At 41.4% G+C, this 19191-nt stretch overlaps 1 protein-coding gene across 3 annotated transcripts in view; it reads right to left on the reverse strand.

The window, feature by feature from the left end:
• Nucleotides 1-19191, reverse strand: part of FAM171A1 (family with sequence similarity 171 member A1) — a 94924-nt gene that overhangs the window by 29741 nt on the left and 45992 nt on the right. The window contains exons 2-3 of one of the 3 annotated variants that reach the window (XM_054191654.1): nucleotides 6455-6682; nucleotides 966-1058 (exon numbers count right to left, since the gene is read on the reverse strand). In XM_054191654.1, the coding sequence (XP_054047629.1) occupies nucleotides 966-1058; nucleotides 6455-6682 (321 nt within the window). Of the gene's footprint in view, nucleotides 1-965; nucleotides 1059-6427; nucleotides 6683-19191 lie in introns of those variants that run through there. The other 2 variants (XM_054191656.1, XM_054191655.1) reach the window with 2 other exon arrangements.

The raw sequence follows: 19191 nt of genomic DNA on the forward strand, positions 1-19191 counted from the left end.
ACAGCCTGCCCAGGAAGGTGGTTGAGTCACCATCCCTAGAGGTATTTAAGAAAGGTCTAGATGTGGCACTTCAGGGCATGCTCTAGTGGCAGAGATTGTAGGTTGTTTGGTTGGACTCGATGATCTTAAGGGTCCTTTCCAACCATGAAGATTCTGTGATTCTGTGGTAAGAGTGCTCACAGGAAGGGTGCCTCTGTGTTTTGGCTTATCAAGGTATCTTTAAAAATTTCTGTTCTTTTGTTAACAGACTTACCTCGGCTATCACGTCAATTGGGCTAAGTCAGGTCAGATGAACATTTTATTCTTTACTGTGCAATTCAGAAAACACAGTGTTCATCTGACTGATACTACAGTTGCTTTACCTTCTGTGTTTGGCCTTACAAAAAGGTGACTTGAACTTTATTCTTCTAATGCAGTGGTTTTCATCCTGTAGTATGTGCGTTTGCAGGCAGTTTGATTTAGGAGACCACAGGAAATACTTTAAAAAAGCAAGTTTATATAGGGTATACAACAATGCAGATATGAGAAGTTTTCAATTTTCTATACCCTAAATGTCTAAGGCATTCACAGTAGGAAGCAAGAAACAAAGCAAAAAAAGAGAAAATTCTTGGACAATAAGAACATCGGAAAATGTTTACTGCAAAGGTGGTTACATGAGGCTACTTGAAAAACCATCCAACAGAGAGTGAAAGAAATTTAATCTCTAGCTCTCAAATGGCACACTGAAGTCCAAACTTGTTTATTACCAAGTAACTTGAATTCCCTAGTCACAGCAGTTAGGGGTGAATTTAGCTATTAATCAATTTGGTAAAACCATTCCACAGAGGAGCATTCCTCAGGGAACTCAGAACTCCCCAAGAAATATCAGTCTCGCTCACAGGATAGAGTTCAGGAAGTACCAGGCTGTCAGGCTTTTTGTCCAGTGTCACTCAAATTTCAATTCTGACTTCCAAAAAGCAGCATACCTTGAAATCCTGAGACTATCTGGACTACATCATCATAGACCATTAGAGTAGCAGAGCGTTCAGGAAGAAGGCCGAGGCTCAGTGAAGAGAACACTGTGGGAAAGAAGTGGTTTAAGTGGGATATATTTGAATTCTTATAAACATTACCCAACAACAGCAGCACTTACTTTCTTATACATGGTTTCAAAAAACAGGCCACCCAAACTATTAAAATCATATTGTATACATGGCAAAAAACATGTGCATTTTCTAAACCAAATAATTAAATTGCCAGGGTAATTATTATCAAACCAAATAACGTGTTCCGCGCTTTGACTCCTGCAAGTCATGCACAGTAGCTCCAAGTACAGAAGAATGTGGTGTAAAGCAGGGGTTTGAGTTATAATTCCCAGCTCCACAGAAAGACTTGTCATTACATAAAGAGGAATGAAAAACTCCGTGCTATACTTCTTACCTCAGGAAGACTTTAATGAAACTTAACTTTTAAATACTTTGAGATGCTTACATAAAAAAGTCATTCAGAAAGGCAAAGTATGATGAATAAGCCTGAATAATTTGCTTTAAAATACAGCATGTCTTTACTGAGTCACCACCTACACTACAAAAGTGCTATATATAGCAGAACTACTGTCATTCTACCAGTGGTGCAAAAGGGGACAGATAAATGGTATTTGCTGCAAGAAATCTGCCTGCAAGGACCTCCTTTGCCACCGGGTACTGACATTCCTTCCAGGTGGCTGTGTCTGTACGCACACACCTCTTTGGAGACTGAAGAAGATGATATAATTTCATGCCAAGTTCTTCAGACCCAGAAGACCAGAAATATGTCTGGAATTGGCCACCAAGCACACCTGACTCCTGCTTCCATGAAAACACTAAGAAGTAGACCTGCCTGCAGTCCGTGCATGGCTTTCAAAGACAGAAGGATAGGAGGAGATTAATGCAGACTAGTAATTTTTGGTAACTGGGCAGCACCCCACATTTGCACCTGGGAAGTACTCATGCCATTCTGAAGTGACCACAAGCTGAGGAAGATATTTCCAGAACCAACTGAAAAAAGAACAGCGTGAGCTCTTCTGATTTTCTGGAGCTTCATAAATTTCCTCTAAATTAAGCTGTATTACTTAATCCAAAAGACCATATAGATGTTAGCTACAAACAGGGAGCCTGTACACTACTTCTGTTTTAAGAAATATATTCTCTTTTTAAAAGAAATTTAGCGTTTGGGAGGAATACAGGAGAAAGGAGAAGAAACTAGGAGAAACACACTGATAAGAACCATCATCTAAAAGACGATCTTAACAAGATACATGAACTTTAAAAAAAAAAAAAATCACGTTACTGCAAGTACAGCTGAGAATTTTCTTTCCAGTGCTCTACATGTGAAACAGATCTACACATCAGGCAACAAAAGAAAGCCTACCGTAAGTAGCACTAAGGCCACACAATTACACAATTTGTTTGTCTTTATTCCAATAACTTAATTTGTATGAAGAAAGCTAATATAATTTAGACACCCCGGGGAGCTCCAAACAATAAACCATGCCAACATCTTCTTCCATATATGCCAGACTATAATGCATATATAACCTCTAAACTTCCCTTGGGATTTTCTGCACAATCTTTTCTCAGCATGACAAAGGCAGAAAGTCATAGTTTTTAAGGCCAGAAGGATGACTGTGATGATCCCGTATTACTCCTGTACAACTACAGCATTCCCTGAATTAATTACTGCTTCAGATCCAATAGCTGTGCTTAAACTAGAAAACACGTTGTAGAAAAACTATCCAATTTTCTTTTAAAGGTGTCCAGTGGTGAAGAACACACCACCATATCAATGTTCTAGTAAATAATTATGAGGGCAGTTAAACTATGTGCCTTTTTACCCATCAAAATTTATCGAGGTTAGACTTCCAGCCATTTGATCTTCTTTTTATACAAGCCTGCTAGACAGAAGAATTCTCTCTTACCCGTTTCCTGTTCTCTACACGGATACTGATGGACTACGATCACATTACCCCATGAACTTTCTTTTTGGTGAACAAAATAAATTAACCACTTCCAAGTCTTTCCCTGTAAGCTGTATTTTCCAATCTTTTAACCACTCCTGATATAACCCTGCAGTTTTTAAACATTTTTCTTGAAGCGCGGATCCAGAATTGGACACCTATTTCCCTGAGTGGCCGCACTAAGGACAAATTCTGAAATACTATACTCCACCTTCTCAGTCTTTATTTTACAGCTGAGGATCAGATTATTCTGCTTTCTCGCAGTGCTGCATTGGGAGGTTATTTTCAACCGTTCATCTGCCATGACTCACACGTCTTCTGCAGAGTCACTGCTTTCCAGATGAGCCCTCCTCTCCAAGAAACACCACAAGCATCCTCTGCTCCTAGAAGTACCTCTCACCACAGTGAATACCATGGTTTGCTTTGACTGACCCTCCCAGCTCCTCTGAACCGCGCTGCCTCAGCCACTTCCCTCTCTCCATTGCACACACTGCTCCAAAAACACCCTCTTAAATATGGACTACCAGCCGCAAATTTTTTTCATCCAAATTATTTACAAAGAAAAACCTGTGCATAGCTAAGAGCAGATAGACGAGCACATCTTCCATCACGAACACTTCAACAACTCAAGTGATGTTAAATTAATGAACTGTTAATAAGTGGAGCCATGGCTCTGCTGATAAATAGTTTAATGGAAAAAGAGATCTTAATCTTTTCCTCCTACCACTTATCACTATGTAAATAAATAATCCTCCTGCTTAAGTGGTAAAGAGCTAGTAATTATTTTGGTTAATACAAGAAAAGTTAATTTCTGCCAAATTATGAGAACAAAATACTCCTTGATCCTTACTCCTTAAAGCTATTACAATAATACCATGAGTTCAGTGGCTGCACAGTTTTTCAGGGTAAAACTATAACTAATGCTTATTGACTGTCATGGAAAAATCCTGATCCTTCGGCAAAGTCCTTTTACAGCACTTTAAACATTACTACCTTATAGTTCTCAAAGCTACTCGCTGCTCGTGGTTATCATTTCCACATTTGAAGTAAATGTGTCCATAGTTCCTTTACTGCATCACACAGGACAGCACCTCAGCTTCCACCACTACCGTGGGTGGAACGCTGCTCGGAATGGCGTACCTGCTCTGTGGGGGGAGACTACTAGTACTGTTAAAAGGCATTTTTGGGAAATGAGGATCCCGCTGTACACATGTGCCCAGACTGCACGCTGCAGAATCAAGATTTAAATATGCTGCCTGTTCCCCATCATTCAAACCAGATTAAAAATAACAACAACAACAAAACTTCCATGGTTTTCAAAACTTCTATACTGTGCTGGTTATAAGTATGAGGGGCATTTAAATACAAACGGTTCTTGGAAAGTTTTTTAAAGACTACAGGCATCTTAGTCAATATAAAAAATAACAGCTTAAGTGTCTTGGGCCTGAACTTTTATGTCACGTCCCTTTTAAGGAGGAATTCAAAGAACAACCCTACTAAATCTACATGGGGCGTATCAAGTTGTAACTTGTTGTTTCTTTAATCAAAGAAAGGATTAACTTCAAGGTACAGAAAGCAAAAGAAAGGATTCTTCTCCCAATTAAATCAACGGCAAACTATCTACCAGTTTCAATGGGGGAAGATCAGAGGTGAAAGGAATCTATTTTCTGCATTAAGCTCACATTTCAGACGTGGAAAAAAGATTTTGTGGCAACTGTATACAATTACTGCTCTTTAAACCTCAATGACTTACCAAAACAATAATGCCATGTTCAGTTCCCTTCCCTGAAAATCAATATTTAAGAAAAGGCAACAAGCAAAAAACCTAACCAAACAAACTCCAGGCCATGGAAGAGTAGGTTGCATTCAAAAGGTCTAGGGTATGAGTCAGAAAGATACGAGACACAAGGCAAGAAAAGGTTCAGGCAAGAAAAGGTTATTGCATGCTTTAATCATATATGATTGTGTCTTAAGAAAGTACACGAAGTATGCTGAGGAAGCTGCACTTCATCTTATTTAAACATAAAAAAAAAATCAGGGGAATTTCTAAACAAGAGTCACAGAACAATTATGGTTGGAAGGGACCTCTGGAGGTCACCAGCTTCAACCAAGCAGGGAGGCGTGCAATTGAGTTTTGAATATCTTCAAGATGAAGATTTCACAACCTTTCTGGGCAACCTGTTCCAGTCTTTGACTACTGCTGCGGTAAACAATTGTTCCCTTTTATTTATTTGAAACTCTTCTTGCTGCATCTCATTTCAGTTGCTTCTTATTCTTTCGCTGTGCAGCTAAGAGCCTGGCTTAGTCTTCGCTACGGCTCCATTAAGTAGCTGGAAAATGTGGCAGAATACAGTAGAGGAAATGTGGAAGAAGTCAGCCTATCTTATCTTAAGCAAGCGAATGCAGATAAGTAAACAGCATGTTGAAATGCCTAAAGCATAATTCTGGGTTTGAAGAGATTCAAGTTCCTTCCCCCATCTGAAAATACATTTGCTGCTTGACCTTGTGGCAAGTCACGCAGTCCTTCTGGCTACGTTTATATTAATAAATAAAATGGAGCCAAGGCATGGGACTGAACATTGCCCTGTGATCATTTATACTATTTAAATATTAGTGCACTTAAAACCTGGCATGGCTTTGGCCTAGACGAATTATCAAATCTGAGGTGATATTTTAGGTGTGATTTGGGTATAATACAAGCCTGGGACCATTCCCAAACTATTTGGACCCTAATTGTGACTCGGGATTAGAGGGAAGGCAGCACCCCACATGTGACCATCATCTAGATGTTATATCTCAAGGTTGAAAGCCACCCTCAATCTGTTCTATTTAGCAATGCAGAAATCGTCTTTGTGACTCAGTTTCCCCTCCTTTGCAACTAATGTAAAGTCTCCCACTTCCCATAAATTTTGAGGCATTCCGATAAAAAAACCAACATGCAAGTATTATTGCTATATTTGTTTGCCTGCAGAAGAAACAAACCACGCTAATCAAGTTAGAAAAAATCCTCACATCTGGATAACATAACTGTAGATTAAAACTGTCCTATGGACACAGCCAAGAAACTGTAAGGCCAGGACTTTTTTTGTACACAAAAGCCTACAGTGCAACAGTTGCTGCTACACCTTGGGAGAGAAACGAATAAGTACATCACAGCTGCTGAAACAAAGCACTTGGAAACAGAGTTCCCATAAAGGAAGAAGATCTGGAAGAGATTTGTATTTTCTGTGGAGCTGTAAGAGCACCAACAGTTGTTTGGAAACTGATGTAGCACTGTATCAAGGACAGCCAGGAGAAGAGTGAATCTCTGCACAGCCCTGATGCCACAGTTTAACTGGGGAAGAAACCTTGCTTTTTTTGAAACGCACAGATGTTCTTCCTCCCACCCAGGATTGCAATCATTAAGACACATCATACAAAATTGTGTAACTTCCTTTAGATGCAAAATCTTACCTCAGAACAAAAATAAAGATCTCTTACCAGGCAATCTTACAGGTTTCCATGGTGCAGAATTTGGCACATATGCATGTTTACTAGCAGTCACTATCAGCTGATTGCCCAACTTATACTGAAACTTGAGGAAGGCAGTGCCATCTGCTCCTGAGGTTCCAGATGCAATGGAGATCTGGTTGGTAAAGATCTCAATGAAGGCTTCAGTTACTGGCTGATGTGTGCTGGCATCGCTTACATGGACCTTCAGCGTTACTTCTGCAATGACAAACAACCACAGCAATTATCGTCCAAAAATCTTCTGCAGGAGGCAGCAGTTAGAACATGCTAGCACACCAATGACCAAAAAGACACAGGGCTCAGTGCTAACCTCTGACACTTTGGTGACAAGTACGACCTCTTGTCCTGGCCTGCAGTTCTCCATTTTGGGCAGTCACTCTTTAGAGACGCTGCAGATTCTGCCACAAACCAGACCAGGTCCTGGATTATTGCCCTACTGCTAACTTCAGCCGTGGAGGCATCTATATTCCACCTATGGCTGGCTCCAGTCAGACTTGTCCACCAGCAGTGAGGAGAGGGAAAGGCTGGAAGTGGGCTGCGTTCCCTCACCCCTTCCCCAAAACCTTTCCCTCTCTGTGTAGCAAAGGAACAGAGGAAATCTGCTGTAATGGAAGCCCAGGAAGAAAGTGGGCAACGGAGCAGGCTGTGTTATAGAGATTTTGAACCCCAATGTGAGAGACTGCCCCAGCTGGCACAGGACTCCCCTGATGATGTCTAACCAAGACAGTGAAATCCCACCGGGTCAGGTCCTTGTCCTCAAAGCACTGGACGATCAGGTGGGATGCAGAGTGCTAGCAGTGAGGAGGAGAGGAACACTTCCCCCCCTGCCTCCCTGTTCACTGGTCCTTTTTCCAAAGGGGCAAAAATGTCACAGCCTCTCGTGATATCTGCTTGCCAGCCCTGGCACCACCGTATTACCCCTTCCCACATACAACCGGTGGGTATGAGAAGCAAAGAAGTGACAGTTAGGGCAGTCAAGAGAATCATACATCCAGTAGACATATAGTCAGGAGCTAACACAATGGACTACATTTTCCTTGAGTAACTTGCCGTTTTTCCAGAAACTAATTACTTGTTTAAATGTTTCCAGATGTACAATATTTGTCCACTCCGGGGCACTCCTATGACTAAACCATGCATTGTGTCACCAGGCTTTTGTTACATAAAGTGGAGTGGCTTGTGCAAGACAGTCCCTCAGGAAAGCATTCCTCTATATCTATGATTATTTTTCTGCCCCTCCAATAGTTCCTCTGCCTCATGGTCTAAAGTAGCAGCTGTTGCCTTTCTTCAGTAACTATGACTTAAATGCAAACCTGTGTTGACAAGACCCAGTGACGGTCCAATGCCTTGACCAAGCAACTCCTTGGATTTTTTTCATTTACAGTCCCCTCATTCTCCGAAATGAATACCTACCTCCCTCTTCTCTCCCACTCTACCCTTTCTCTCGTTCTTACCCTCATCTTTGGAAATTCTGTTGTTCTTGCTTGAAGTCCCCTCCCTCAGCTTACTCCATCCCCCAAGGTAGTAGAGGATATTTTGCAAACTCCCTTTTTGTGTCAGGGGAATTTAGCCGCTAATAAGCAAGATGCTCACACTCCATGTGCAACTCATTTCTCCATGCGCTGCCCAGAAAAAAGCATGATCTCCTCTTCATGTTTATGTAAAAACAATACACTAGTTTCTGCAGAACAGCATCGGCAAGACAGTTCTGTTATACTTCTACTGTGTGTTAGGATTTTAAGAACATATCTTGGTGTAATTCCTGAGCCAGCAACACAAAACACAAAGAAGAACAACAAGGAACTTAACAAAATCTCTGTTGTGAATTGCAATAGTGAAATGACACAACGGAGTATGCTGAGAAACATACTGTAACAATATAAAATTTTAAAAGGATGTCAGGATGTAATACAAAAATATCAGCACCTCTGTCCTAAGGGCATTTCAGCCAGAAAGATCGCGGGCCTTTTTATAAGCGGAGACCTTCTGTCTGAATCCTACAGTACGGAAAATATAAATATCAGGCAGCCCTGAACTAAAACCCCATTAAAGAAATTCATCATCATCGCAGCCCTCACTTTAGAACTTGGCAATGGAGGATGCCAATTTAGAGGGGATCAGCATGAAACACATTCTAGCTATTAAAGATTCTGGACTTGTTCCCAGTTTTGCATTTAGTAGTCAAAGAAAACAACGTATATTGAAAAAACAGTGTCCACACACACTGCTGTGTGCATACAGAATGCGTCTTTAGAAACTTTGCCTTGACCAAAGCAACTTGTGAAATCTTGTGCATGTGAAAGGCAGCCACATTAATCACAGGAGGAACGCATATGTATTCATCTATTTACAAACTGTACATGTATTTACAAACGTGAGGGCAAAAAGCAATGTAAGTTTTTATTTTCAAAATATGCAGGAACAATACGCTCAGATCCAAAGCCAGATAGCTGTGCTGTTAATGTTTCCCACTTTGAATTGCCTAGCAAAGAATGCTGAAGAACAGATGCGGTTAAGAATAATGGGTCATGCATTAAAGAAAAAGCAAGGAAACAGGACAAGCTGAACATTGTGGTTAGCAATTTCAGTAACTTGAAAGTTTAGCCTTTTCTAAAACAACCACATATAAAGAGGAACCGAGGAGCTCTGGAATATTAAATACTAATCAAGGAAGAGCATAAGAAAACCACAGAAGTATCAAATCTACTAATTCCTTATAGACACCCAAAATTCTAGAATAGATATTACTACTAAAATTGATCAAGAGACAAAGAAAATAACGAAAAATTAAAGAAGATAAAGAAAATTTTTCCTGTACATCCAAATCCAGCTCTCTCTTCCCAAACAAGAGAGCTAGCCATCGGTATCTCCTGTAAGAAATTCCTTTATCCTTCACTCTATAGCTATATAAGGGCTTCTGTCTGCATCCTTCTCTCTTTCTGATAAGGAAGGATAAGGGTTTCCAAAATCCTGTTTCCAAACGGAAATGACAAAGGTTATCACCCAAGATGGAAGACTGATGTCCTGAAAGGCAACAGACTGGAACTGCTGTTCCAAACCACAGTCCCTAGATGGGACACTGGGCTTTTTTTTCCCTCCTCCTTTTTAATATTTAGACTTGCTTTTTTTCCTGAGAGGATAGAGAAAATCCTAGCAGCCTGAACAACCCTAATTCCTTCTTATGTGTTATCTTCCCTGACATACGTGCGAAATGTATACAACTTGCTTAATTCAGGGCTTTCTCCCACGCAACAGCTCCTTTCTCCTCTTATCTAATGCAGCAGTGATGTCATGAACACTAAACCTGCATTATAACAGTAATTTCCACAGCAACAGAATTATTACAAGCTTTAAACCGGAGAGAAACTGTTGAAGAAAACTTCCTCTCAAACAGTGAGAGTGATGAGTACGATCTATAAAGAGAGACTACTATGAAAACTTAAAGCTACACAGTAAGTTTCAGCATTGTTAGGAGATATTCAGGCATTTCTTGAAGAACACGACTGAAGAAGGGAAAGAAGAGAGCAGAATAAGGACAGCAAGCGATCCAAGATTAGTCTGACCTCAAATTAATAGGGAGGTCTTAGACCAAAGCATTAGGTATACTAAAAGAAGTATTTAATTAGAAAAAGCTGCTTAGAAGACTCATTATTAGCTAAGGAATAGAGTCTTTAAAATATCTGGCAAACTTTTTAGTTGGTACTCTCAGCAAAACAGCGGGGATAAAGCAGAAACATTATTCTTGAGTTTCACAGCCTCCCACAGCAAGGAGCTCACACAGAATTAAAGACACATGGACTCAGAGAAGGAAGGACATCTGCAGTAAGTGGGGAACATGATGGAGGCAGGGAACCAAAAGCACTGCAGAAGATGAACTCCGAGAACATGAACTGCTAAAGAGAAGCATGCTTCATTCTTCCACAGATTTCTGATACTGTTGTGCTTTGTATTATTCACTACAGTGGGAATATTCAGTTACTAAGTTCTGAAAGAGCTTTGCCTGGTGCTACTGGTGAGGTCCTGGAGGAAGGAAGGGGACGTAAAGGTGCACAGTGCTGATGTTTTCTCGCTGCAGAGCAAAGTGGAGATGGCTGAGGGGACAGACCCCGGGCTGATGAACCCACCCAGGGCACCTGTGACCTCTCTCGCCTCCCCAGACAGGCCAGCCACATTCAAGACAGGCTACGCCTGAGCCGATAGCCCTGTCTAACATACCTGGCTCCTGACCAGTGTGGTGCCAGTGTGACTCTTTCAGACCTGGGCTGTCTGGCACGTGCTTCCCTGTTGGCTCGCAGCACCACGCAGGTGGGCACAGGTAGAGCCACAGTAATTTACCTGCACCACTAGCACATGCCCTGCCATTATATTCCTGTTTCGTGTCCAAAATAAACCACAGGCAAAGATATCCTGTCTGGGTGGGCAAAAAGACTGCGTGTCCTTCTCTAAAAGTGTGGCCAGGAATGGGCCACTTGCAAATGTTAAATAGCGCAAGCCACCTGGGAAACCCTGCAACTCTGCTTCAAGAATCCCAAAGCAAAGGGAAAAGGATGTTAGTGGGAAAACAGCAAATATGGGGTCACAATCCACAAAGAGATCAAGGATGCTGTATGTGTATGCTCAAGCAAGTCAGTCTAGCCTAAGTCTGCTTTCCTATAGTTAGAGTCCTTTGTCTTCTTTCAGCAATCACATCTTACTTGTTTTTCAAACGGGCAGAAACCAAAACTACTAGCTACAGAGAAAACAACTGCTTACGTGTAACTCCCTCACAGTTTTCTAGTGCTAAACTTATTGTCAGCTGTATAAAAACCCCAGCACCTCCAAGGTTATAATTTGAGAAAGTGAAATAAAAAAAGACAACCCCCCCACCCCTTACATGTTAGGATTCCAATCCAGAATCCCATCTGTCTTCTTAATCTGATTGTTGAGATTTTACTAAGTCTAAACTTTCTCTGAGCAATCCTTCCTGTGCCATCTGCTTTATGAACCATACTGCCTCCTCTGAAATACAAGTAACCTGGCAGTTGCAACCCCTCTTAGACTCAAAACTGCTCTTTATGTTGCTGTGAACTCACAGTTTGGGAATGGTTTCCTTCAGAACTGGTATCACCACTGCTATCTTCTATAACAAAACTCCTGAAAAGTGAAAAGCACTGGTTTTGGGGTTTTGTTCTCTGGGTTGTTTTTTTGTTTTTGTGTTGTTTTTGTTTTGTTTTAAAAAAAAGCCAGTAATGTTACATAGAAAGAAAACTCCTGAGAGATCTGAGTGATGGCACAGTGTCAGATCTCAAATACTGAAATAAACAGAGAAAAGTTATGACACAGACTGAAAGTCAAAGATCACAATCTTATTTAGATCCCAATCCTGCAATTTCATTTCTGTGCACACACCCCTCTGTCAGGCAGACTCCCACTGACGTCTGCTGGACAGATGATCTCTTTTGGGAACAGGGTGACACAGGCAGCCGTTATCACTTATCTTTTCCGCTGGGGGTCCCCTATCCATGCACAATGTCAGGATATTACCAAAGAAAGAGATATTTAAATTATCTAGGTTTTGATTAGAGAAAGAAAACTTCCTGCTCATTTTAAAAAATGCCATTATGACCTTTATTTAAAATTGTATCCTCCGCACTGATTGAGCTTGCTGGCAACATGCCTGGCTTTGAATCCTACATGCCAAATGAATAAGCCTTTCTGCCTCTCAACCTTTTGCCCATGTGCAAGGTCACTCCTCAGCCAAACAATAGGATTTTCATTTATCTAGCAGAAAACACTTTCCTAGAAAAAGGAGTGTTCCCCATCCCCTAGCCACAGATGCCAACTCAAGCGTTTATGTATTGTCATATCTTTCTAACGTACTTCATCAAGAAGGCTCTACTGACAACCAGGCTTCAAAATAGTAGCACAGCATGTTTGTATGAAGAAAAAGGAAACGTGTATGTAAAATCCCTCCCAAAACACACAGACTCTGATCTCCATTGATGTTGTCCCCTGAAAAGTAAGTTCACAAGTACCACCTCAAATGGCAAACTAGGCACCATTTGTAGAAGAGTCCCAGCAAAAACGATGACATCCTCTTTTCAGAACAGGCTCTGGTCCACATGACAGGAGAACCAGTGGTGCTACACAGCCTTGCCTTCCACCACAGGTGACCACGGTTTCAACTGGGGTGAGGGTCTGCCACTGATTTGCAGGGCACCCAACAACACAGAGGGTGGGGTGCGGGAGGTCTGCTTCTGCTCGGTGCCTGTTCAGTGACTCTCGATATTATATCAGGGCTGCTTCAGTCCCTGGCATCAAGCAGAAAGATCCTCCCTTCTGCCCACAGCACTGGCCAGAACTCTAGTAAGGACCACACAACAGGGCTTGGCTCTCAGGCGCAGACTTCAAGGGGATAGAAGAGCAGCCTTGGGAGCGGCCGTCTGAAGAACTCCACCTCTTCAGTTACTGAAAGAGAAGGCTGGAGCAACAAGAGAACCGCTCACTAGATGAACAATCTTACAAGAGAACAGCTTACGAGATGGCAGATTCACTCATGCTGACAGACTACGGGAAGGTTTTTTTTTTTTTTTTTTTTGAAAATAGCTTTAATCTTAGTTCCGGGTGTTTAATTAAGGTTTACAATTAATGTTTAATTCTGGAGTTCAGAGAATTAATGTTTGATTCTAGAACATTCATGAAGCCAGCCCAAATGTTTGTCTGCAATGCTTCTTTTAGCACTGCAATCTGAATTTGTTAAACACTTCTCTGCTTTGCAGGTCATGGGGAAGACTATCAGTACAGTCCTCTGCACACTCTGAGCACTTGCAGTGTGATGACTATAATTAACTCTCACACCTCAGAAGTCAAGAAGGAACTTTCTTCCCCAAATGCACAACTGACTGTGATTTCTGAGTTTTTCTTTTATTCCCCTCCCTTGCTCTTTCTCAGAAACAGCAGAGATTTGATACAAGGGGAGTTGCTGGCAGAGAGAAGCCCCTCTGTGATGCCCGATCAATGCATCTTGCTCATCTCTTCTCAGTGGACAAGCAGGGTCTGGGGCTGCGGAGGAGGCTGCTCTCAGGTGGCACTTGAGGCTTTTTTGGCCTTCTCTGCAGGACAGTTTGATTCATCTGCGTTTCTCATCTAACATTCCTTGCCACTGCAAAGAGCCTCAGGCATTGCTGGCACTATGGCTGGTTCCTCTAGTGAACAAAAATTTAATTTCCATGGGTCTGAAATGGCTTATCTTAACTAGATAGTTAGACTCAATCCTCAATATTCAAATAAACACAGTGGTCTGTGATACAAAGGTCAGACAGGTGCCCTACTTGCCTCTTCAGGTTTAAAAATCTATTAAACAAAGCACTTGGAAACAAAAACAATAAATACATTAGTTTATCTCAAAATATATTATTTCATAGTGATAAAGCGCACAAATTTTAATAGAATGTCACAAAAGGAACTCTAGTATAAGAACTAGAGCAATTTATGCCATCTCCAATGACAACCAGGCTACTACACAACCACGTACTCAAGGCGGAGGGAGGGGCAGTTGAAGAATAATAAAATAAAGACATTCATCACACAACTGTCCAACATTTAAAAGAGGATTTGCATATTCGGACCTGCTAGAGCCTAGAGCATTATCACCAAAATTAATTTCTTGGAAAAAAAGGTAGGAATGTGCTTTAATTAAAAAAGTGAGAGCTATATGCATAATGCCCAGATGAGACTCCGATACCCTATTGTTAAGTGATTAAACAAGCATTTATAATTAACTTGAAACTCACACGGCTATGAAATTCATGAATAGCAATAGTTGCATTAACAGGTCTGCCTTTGATCTCTACAGGAACTGTGCATAACACAAACTAATTTCATTTCCAAACCTTGTCTTTTAGACATGGAATTATATAAAGATACTGTCATGGAGCGCAGATGGAAGTTGAGTTTCAAAGCTTTAGCTTGCCACACGCATAATGCATTCTTTACAAGACATGAAAAAGTAATCCCTGCTTTAAACCCTCTTTTTTTCCTAATAGAGTCCTTTGAAACTCTGTTTGGAGATCAATATGGAATGAAAAGTTAATGCACTGATATTTTTCAGTTGCTGAGCATTAGAGTTCTCCTCTGACTCAGACAAGACCACAGCTGATTTTGCAACATCAGCTGTGAGGATAACACCCCATCAAGCTCAGCCGCGGCGCAGCTTGCTGGGATTTTAAGCCAACTTTATACCTACTGTATCACCGGCCTAGTCTGGGGGAGGGCAGAAAGGGAAAGCTTGGATTTGCTTAGCTGTGAATGGATGTGTTACATTTTCTTTTTCCTAACTCTATTAATAACAGTATGCATCTGATGAAAAAAATTTAAAGCAGATGTATTCTACATTTAAGTGAACCAGTGTATGTGCAATGGGGCACGGAGGAGATGAGCACTCTTTTTTTTTTTTCTTATTTCCGAGTAGTTTTAATCTTAGGTTTAATCTCTACTTATTTCCAAAACCTGTCCTGAAAGCAAACCTAGATGTCACTTTGGAAGAGTGTATTTTTACTTGTTTGTCTTTTTTTTTTTAAACAAACCACTGTAACAATTCAAACAAATGCCAACTCAAGTGACTCTTTACATTCCCATTGCAGTCTGCACTGCAGACTTCCACTTTCATCTCAGTTCTTCACTGATGTAAGCTAATACAGGTACAGAGGCAAATTCTTGCATTAAAATTTTATCTAGGCACTTGCAAGTTCTCTTTTTTCCAAATAACTAAGTAGTTGATTTATATTCACTTCATTCCTTGAAGAGGTTATCCCCAGCTGGCAGACAGGAAAATTAAGCATAGTTGAAGCTACACACGGCAATGAGCTCACTCCTCCATGCCAGCCAGCCCGAACAGAGAGCTCTGCAGCGTGATGGGGAGCTCAGCACTGCTCCTCAGCTCCTCCAGGGCAAAACCAGGAGCATCCCTTCCTCTCCCGACTCTGTGGCCTGGCTGTGGACTCCTGCTCCTTCTCTCGGGCTGCTCCTTGGACCCATCACTGTGGCGGTTCCGTTTACTAACCCAGCACAGCACCAGCCTAACAAAACGAATGGCTTGTTGCCCGGTTATCAGGCTGAACTGCTGAAGCAAGACAGCCCCAGGTGCCAAAATCAGCGGAACAGGCAGGTGCGGGGGTGGAGAGGCATGAAGTCTTCTGGCCAAGTGCAACAGTGGCGGAGGAAAAGAAGGGAATCAGGACCACCCCTGCTGGTCCACGGGCAATTAGGTCAGCTCAGCTGCACCACCCAACCATAGCCCGAGAGTCCTCCTCAGGTAACTGCATCCCTAATGTCACTTTGGAAGGCTGCTTGTCCCTCTCCTGACTTAGACAAGCTTTAGGTCAGTATTTGACAAGAACAGTTGTGGCAGACCTTTCTTCTGCCTTAGTCCTGAATCCCAAACTGAATCACAAATAACTTCCCGACTAGGGTACCTCTTACCTCTGCATACCAGCACCGCAGCAGTAAAATCTCCCAGCTCCATAAGGATAGGATGCTTGTGACAATGACAGGGAAGGGTTTGATTGGGAGCAGTGAGAGCTTTCACACGGGCACTATGCAGGAGTCACAACTGCTCTTGAACACCCAAAAGCCTCTACAGCCACAGGTGGCATTTCTGTCTGGGTGGAGGTAGGAGGTTGATGTTGATTCCTCCTGACCCTAAAAAGCATGCTTTCATTAGCATCTCTACATCCCAGCTGCCGTGACTTCTGTTTTCTCCTCACTACAGAACTAGGATTAACCACCCCCCAACGTGCCTATATTGAAACTTTTTATCCTCCAAAAATATTTACTATAGTTGCAATTTTTTGAGATTTTTCTCTTCAAAACGACGTTTATACTTCCTCACTTGGAATAACTAAAATAATTAACTAACCCATGATCCGGGTCGTCTTCTAGATAACAAATGAAGACTTTAAATAAAATAGGACCCACTACAGTTCCCTTCGACCTAACACTGTAAAGCATCCCCAGCTTGACACGTGGCCGTTTGTCATTACCCTTTGTTTAGTCCTTCATCTAATACCACTCACTCAGAAGAAGCCTTTTCATCCAAGTCAATTAATTTTTCAATTAGTTTTTTTGAACCAGGCTGCTGTACTGTCTATATTTCAGCTGTGATGACTGCATATATATGCAGAGCAGAACAACTGAGTCAGCAACCAAAACTTGCCTCAGTGTAAATTATCATAACAACCGTGGTGATCTTAATTCTTGGCAGGGGATTAATTTTAGGGCTGTTAAGATTGCATGAGAAATCAAATTTCTCATCAGACTAAAATTGTGAATTTTAAAAAATTACTTTCTATTCCCCTACACTGGAAGTCAGTTAAGTAAATCAGAAGTTATTGGCTGTTCCACAAATTCACAATCGTAACTGGAAAGTACAGTTATAGTTACACTTGCGATGTTCATCTTTCTTACAGACTCATTTTATATGAAAACACAAAGCGCCAACAACCAGGGTTTTGATGTGCTGCTCATTCAGCTTTTACGGCTTCCCATGACTGGGAAGGGCACTGGAGCACAGCTGTGTATTTCTTGGCCACCTTGCAGCTCCGATTCCCTGTGGTGCCTGTCAGTCCCATGACTACTGCTGTAGCTAGGACACAAAGATTTTCAACCTGGGGGTGCGTGGTCCAGGCTTTGGGAATGTGTGGAAGTGACTTGGAGAAGCGTGTTCGTTTAGGTTGTGTAATTGCCTGCCTAGGGGGGACCTGGGGGGTGGGCACTCTGCTGAAGGACTCTTGGGGTTCACAAATCAGAATGTGAAAACCAAGGAACCACAGCAGAAATGGCTGATCAAACAAACCGGTGAATCATCTGTTCTCTCTAGAGATAAATCTCCACCTAAAATGCTGTGACTGGCCAATAAAGGATGGAAGAAGGCCGAAAGGAGATGGGCAAGGGCAACAGGGACTAATGCAGGGAGTGACTGATACAGCTGCTGCGAATAGCGCTGACTTTATCTCAACACAGATGGGTGGCCTTTGTTTTAGATGAACGGCTATGTCAGTTGAGTGGATCAACTGACTACTGTGAATGGATCACATCTTTCGAGTTCATTAAGAGTGAGAATGTCTCCCAGACCAGCATGGGGAGGGTGTGTATACATTACTCAGCCCAGCATAGAGTAGAAAAAATGAACAACTAACAACAGAAATAAACAAATGTGAAGAAAGCCATGGGCTTGAGCTGGTTTCAACCCATGTATTCCTTCTCAGCGGCTGGTGAGCATGTTATAGAGAGCAACAAGAGCTATCACACATTGGCGTTGTGACTGAACTGTTATTGCCATTGCTCTATTTGCTAAGTGCAAATTACATTGGTATTGTGATTTCAGTGTATTTTGTAGCACTGTGGTAAATCAAAAATCCCCTGTAACGTTAAATATCTTCAAATAAGTACATTGCATATTAAACATCATACCTTCCACGTGTGGCCTACCTAGAAGAGCCTGGTCAGAGAGTACGGGACTCTGACAAAGGCTCATATTATTTACTAGTTTGTCTGTTTGACACCCGAAAGGGGTTATTTGCTTACACTCTGGCATAAACCCATTTTAGATATTTATAGCTGTAAATACCACTCTGCTTAGGCTCTCTCCCACGGAACAAGAATCCCTCAGAGTCTTTCGTTTTTTCTCTCCTGTTTCTTAAGACTTGTGCTGCAAAACACACATCTTTAAAAAGTAACGCTATCACGAAGGGCTGCTGGCATTCTTAGTTTGACAAATACATCCACTTTCCCATTAGCAAGCAGATACGTAGAAGTGAAAACATTCCAGCAGCGCGCTGCTTCCTTGGCACAGGCAGCAACATGAATATTTTGTAGGCGATTTAGTCTATGCATTAAGCAGGCATTTTAAAGTATTATAGTGGTTTAAACAAACAGCTGTATGTTTGGAAAGTGATGTTCTGCGTACAAGCAATGTTTATGGGGGAAGCAGGAGGAAGGAATTTCTAAATAACCAAATCACACAGACGCTAAACTTATATATAGAAGCTGCATTAGCGGGATGTGCTGGGGAAATCTGCTGGGAAGCAAATGAAAAAGTACATATATAAGAGCAATAATCAACTTCTGAAAGGACAAAATATGCTCTATTATGTTGCGCCTAAGATGAAGATACAGATGAAGTTAGCAGATGAAGGGTTCCTGTATGTTACAAATACATGCACACATGTATGTATGCTACATTAAACCGAGAATGCAAGGTACACTAAAAATGACAGCATTTACTTAAAAGTTTCCAAAGTTTCCTCGACACTATCCATCCGTATCACTGCCCTGAAACTCATTCTAAAAAGAAGTTTACAGATACTTTCTTAAAGTTAAGAAAACATGTATTTAAAGTTAATAAATATGTATTTCACGCAGGGCTATATTTTTTTGTTTTTGCAATTAATTCTGTTCTCACACTTACGAAGGAACTGCTAAGGAAAATACCAATATAGAACAGCTAACCAATATTTTAAAGGACCCAGCCCAGTAAATTTAAAACCTGTTCTACCATATTTAGTCATAAATACAAATCCAGTGAGTACTACAGGAATGCTAACAACCTTGTAAATATATAAAATAGAGAAACCAGAATCCTCATCTTTCCTTCTGAAATGTAACAGCTTTAGGAAATCTAAAAATACCAATTTTTAGCAGTATCATTGACATCCACTTCTCTGAACTAC

Source organism: Rissa tridactyla, chromosome 2 (assembly GCF_028500815.1).
Source record: "Rissa tridactyla isolate bRisTri1 chromosome 2, bRisTri1.patW.cur.20221130, whole genome shotgun sequence".
NCBI lineage: Eukaryota > Metazoa > Chordata > Aves > Charadriiformes > Laridae > Rissa > Rissa tridactyla.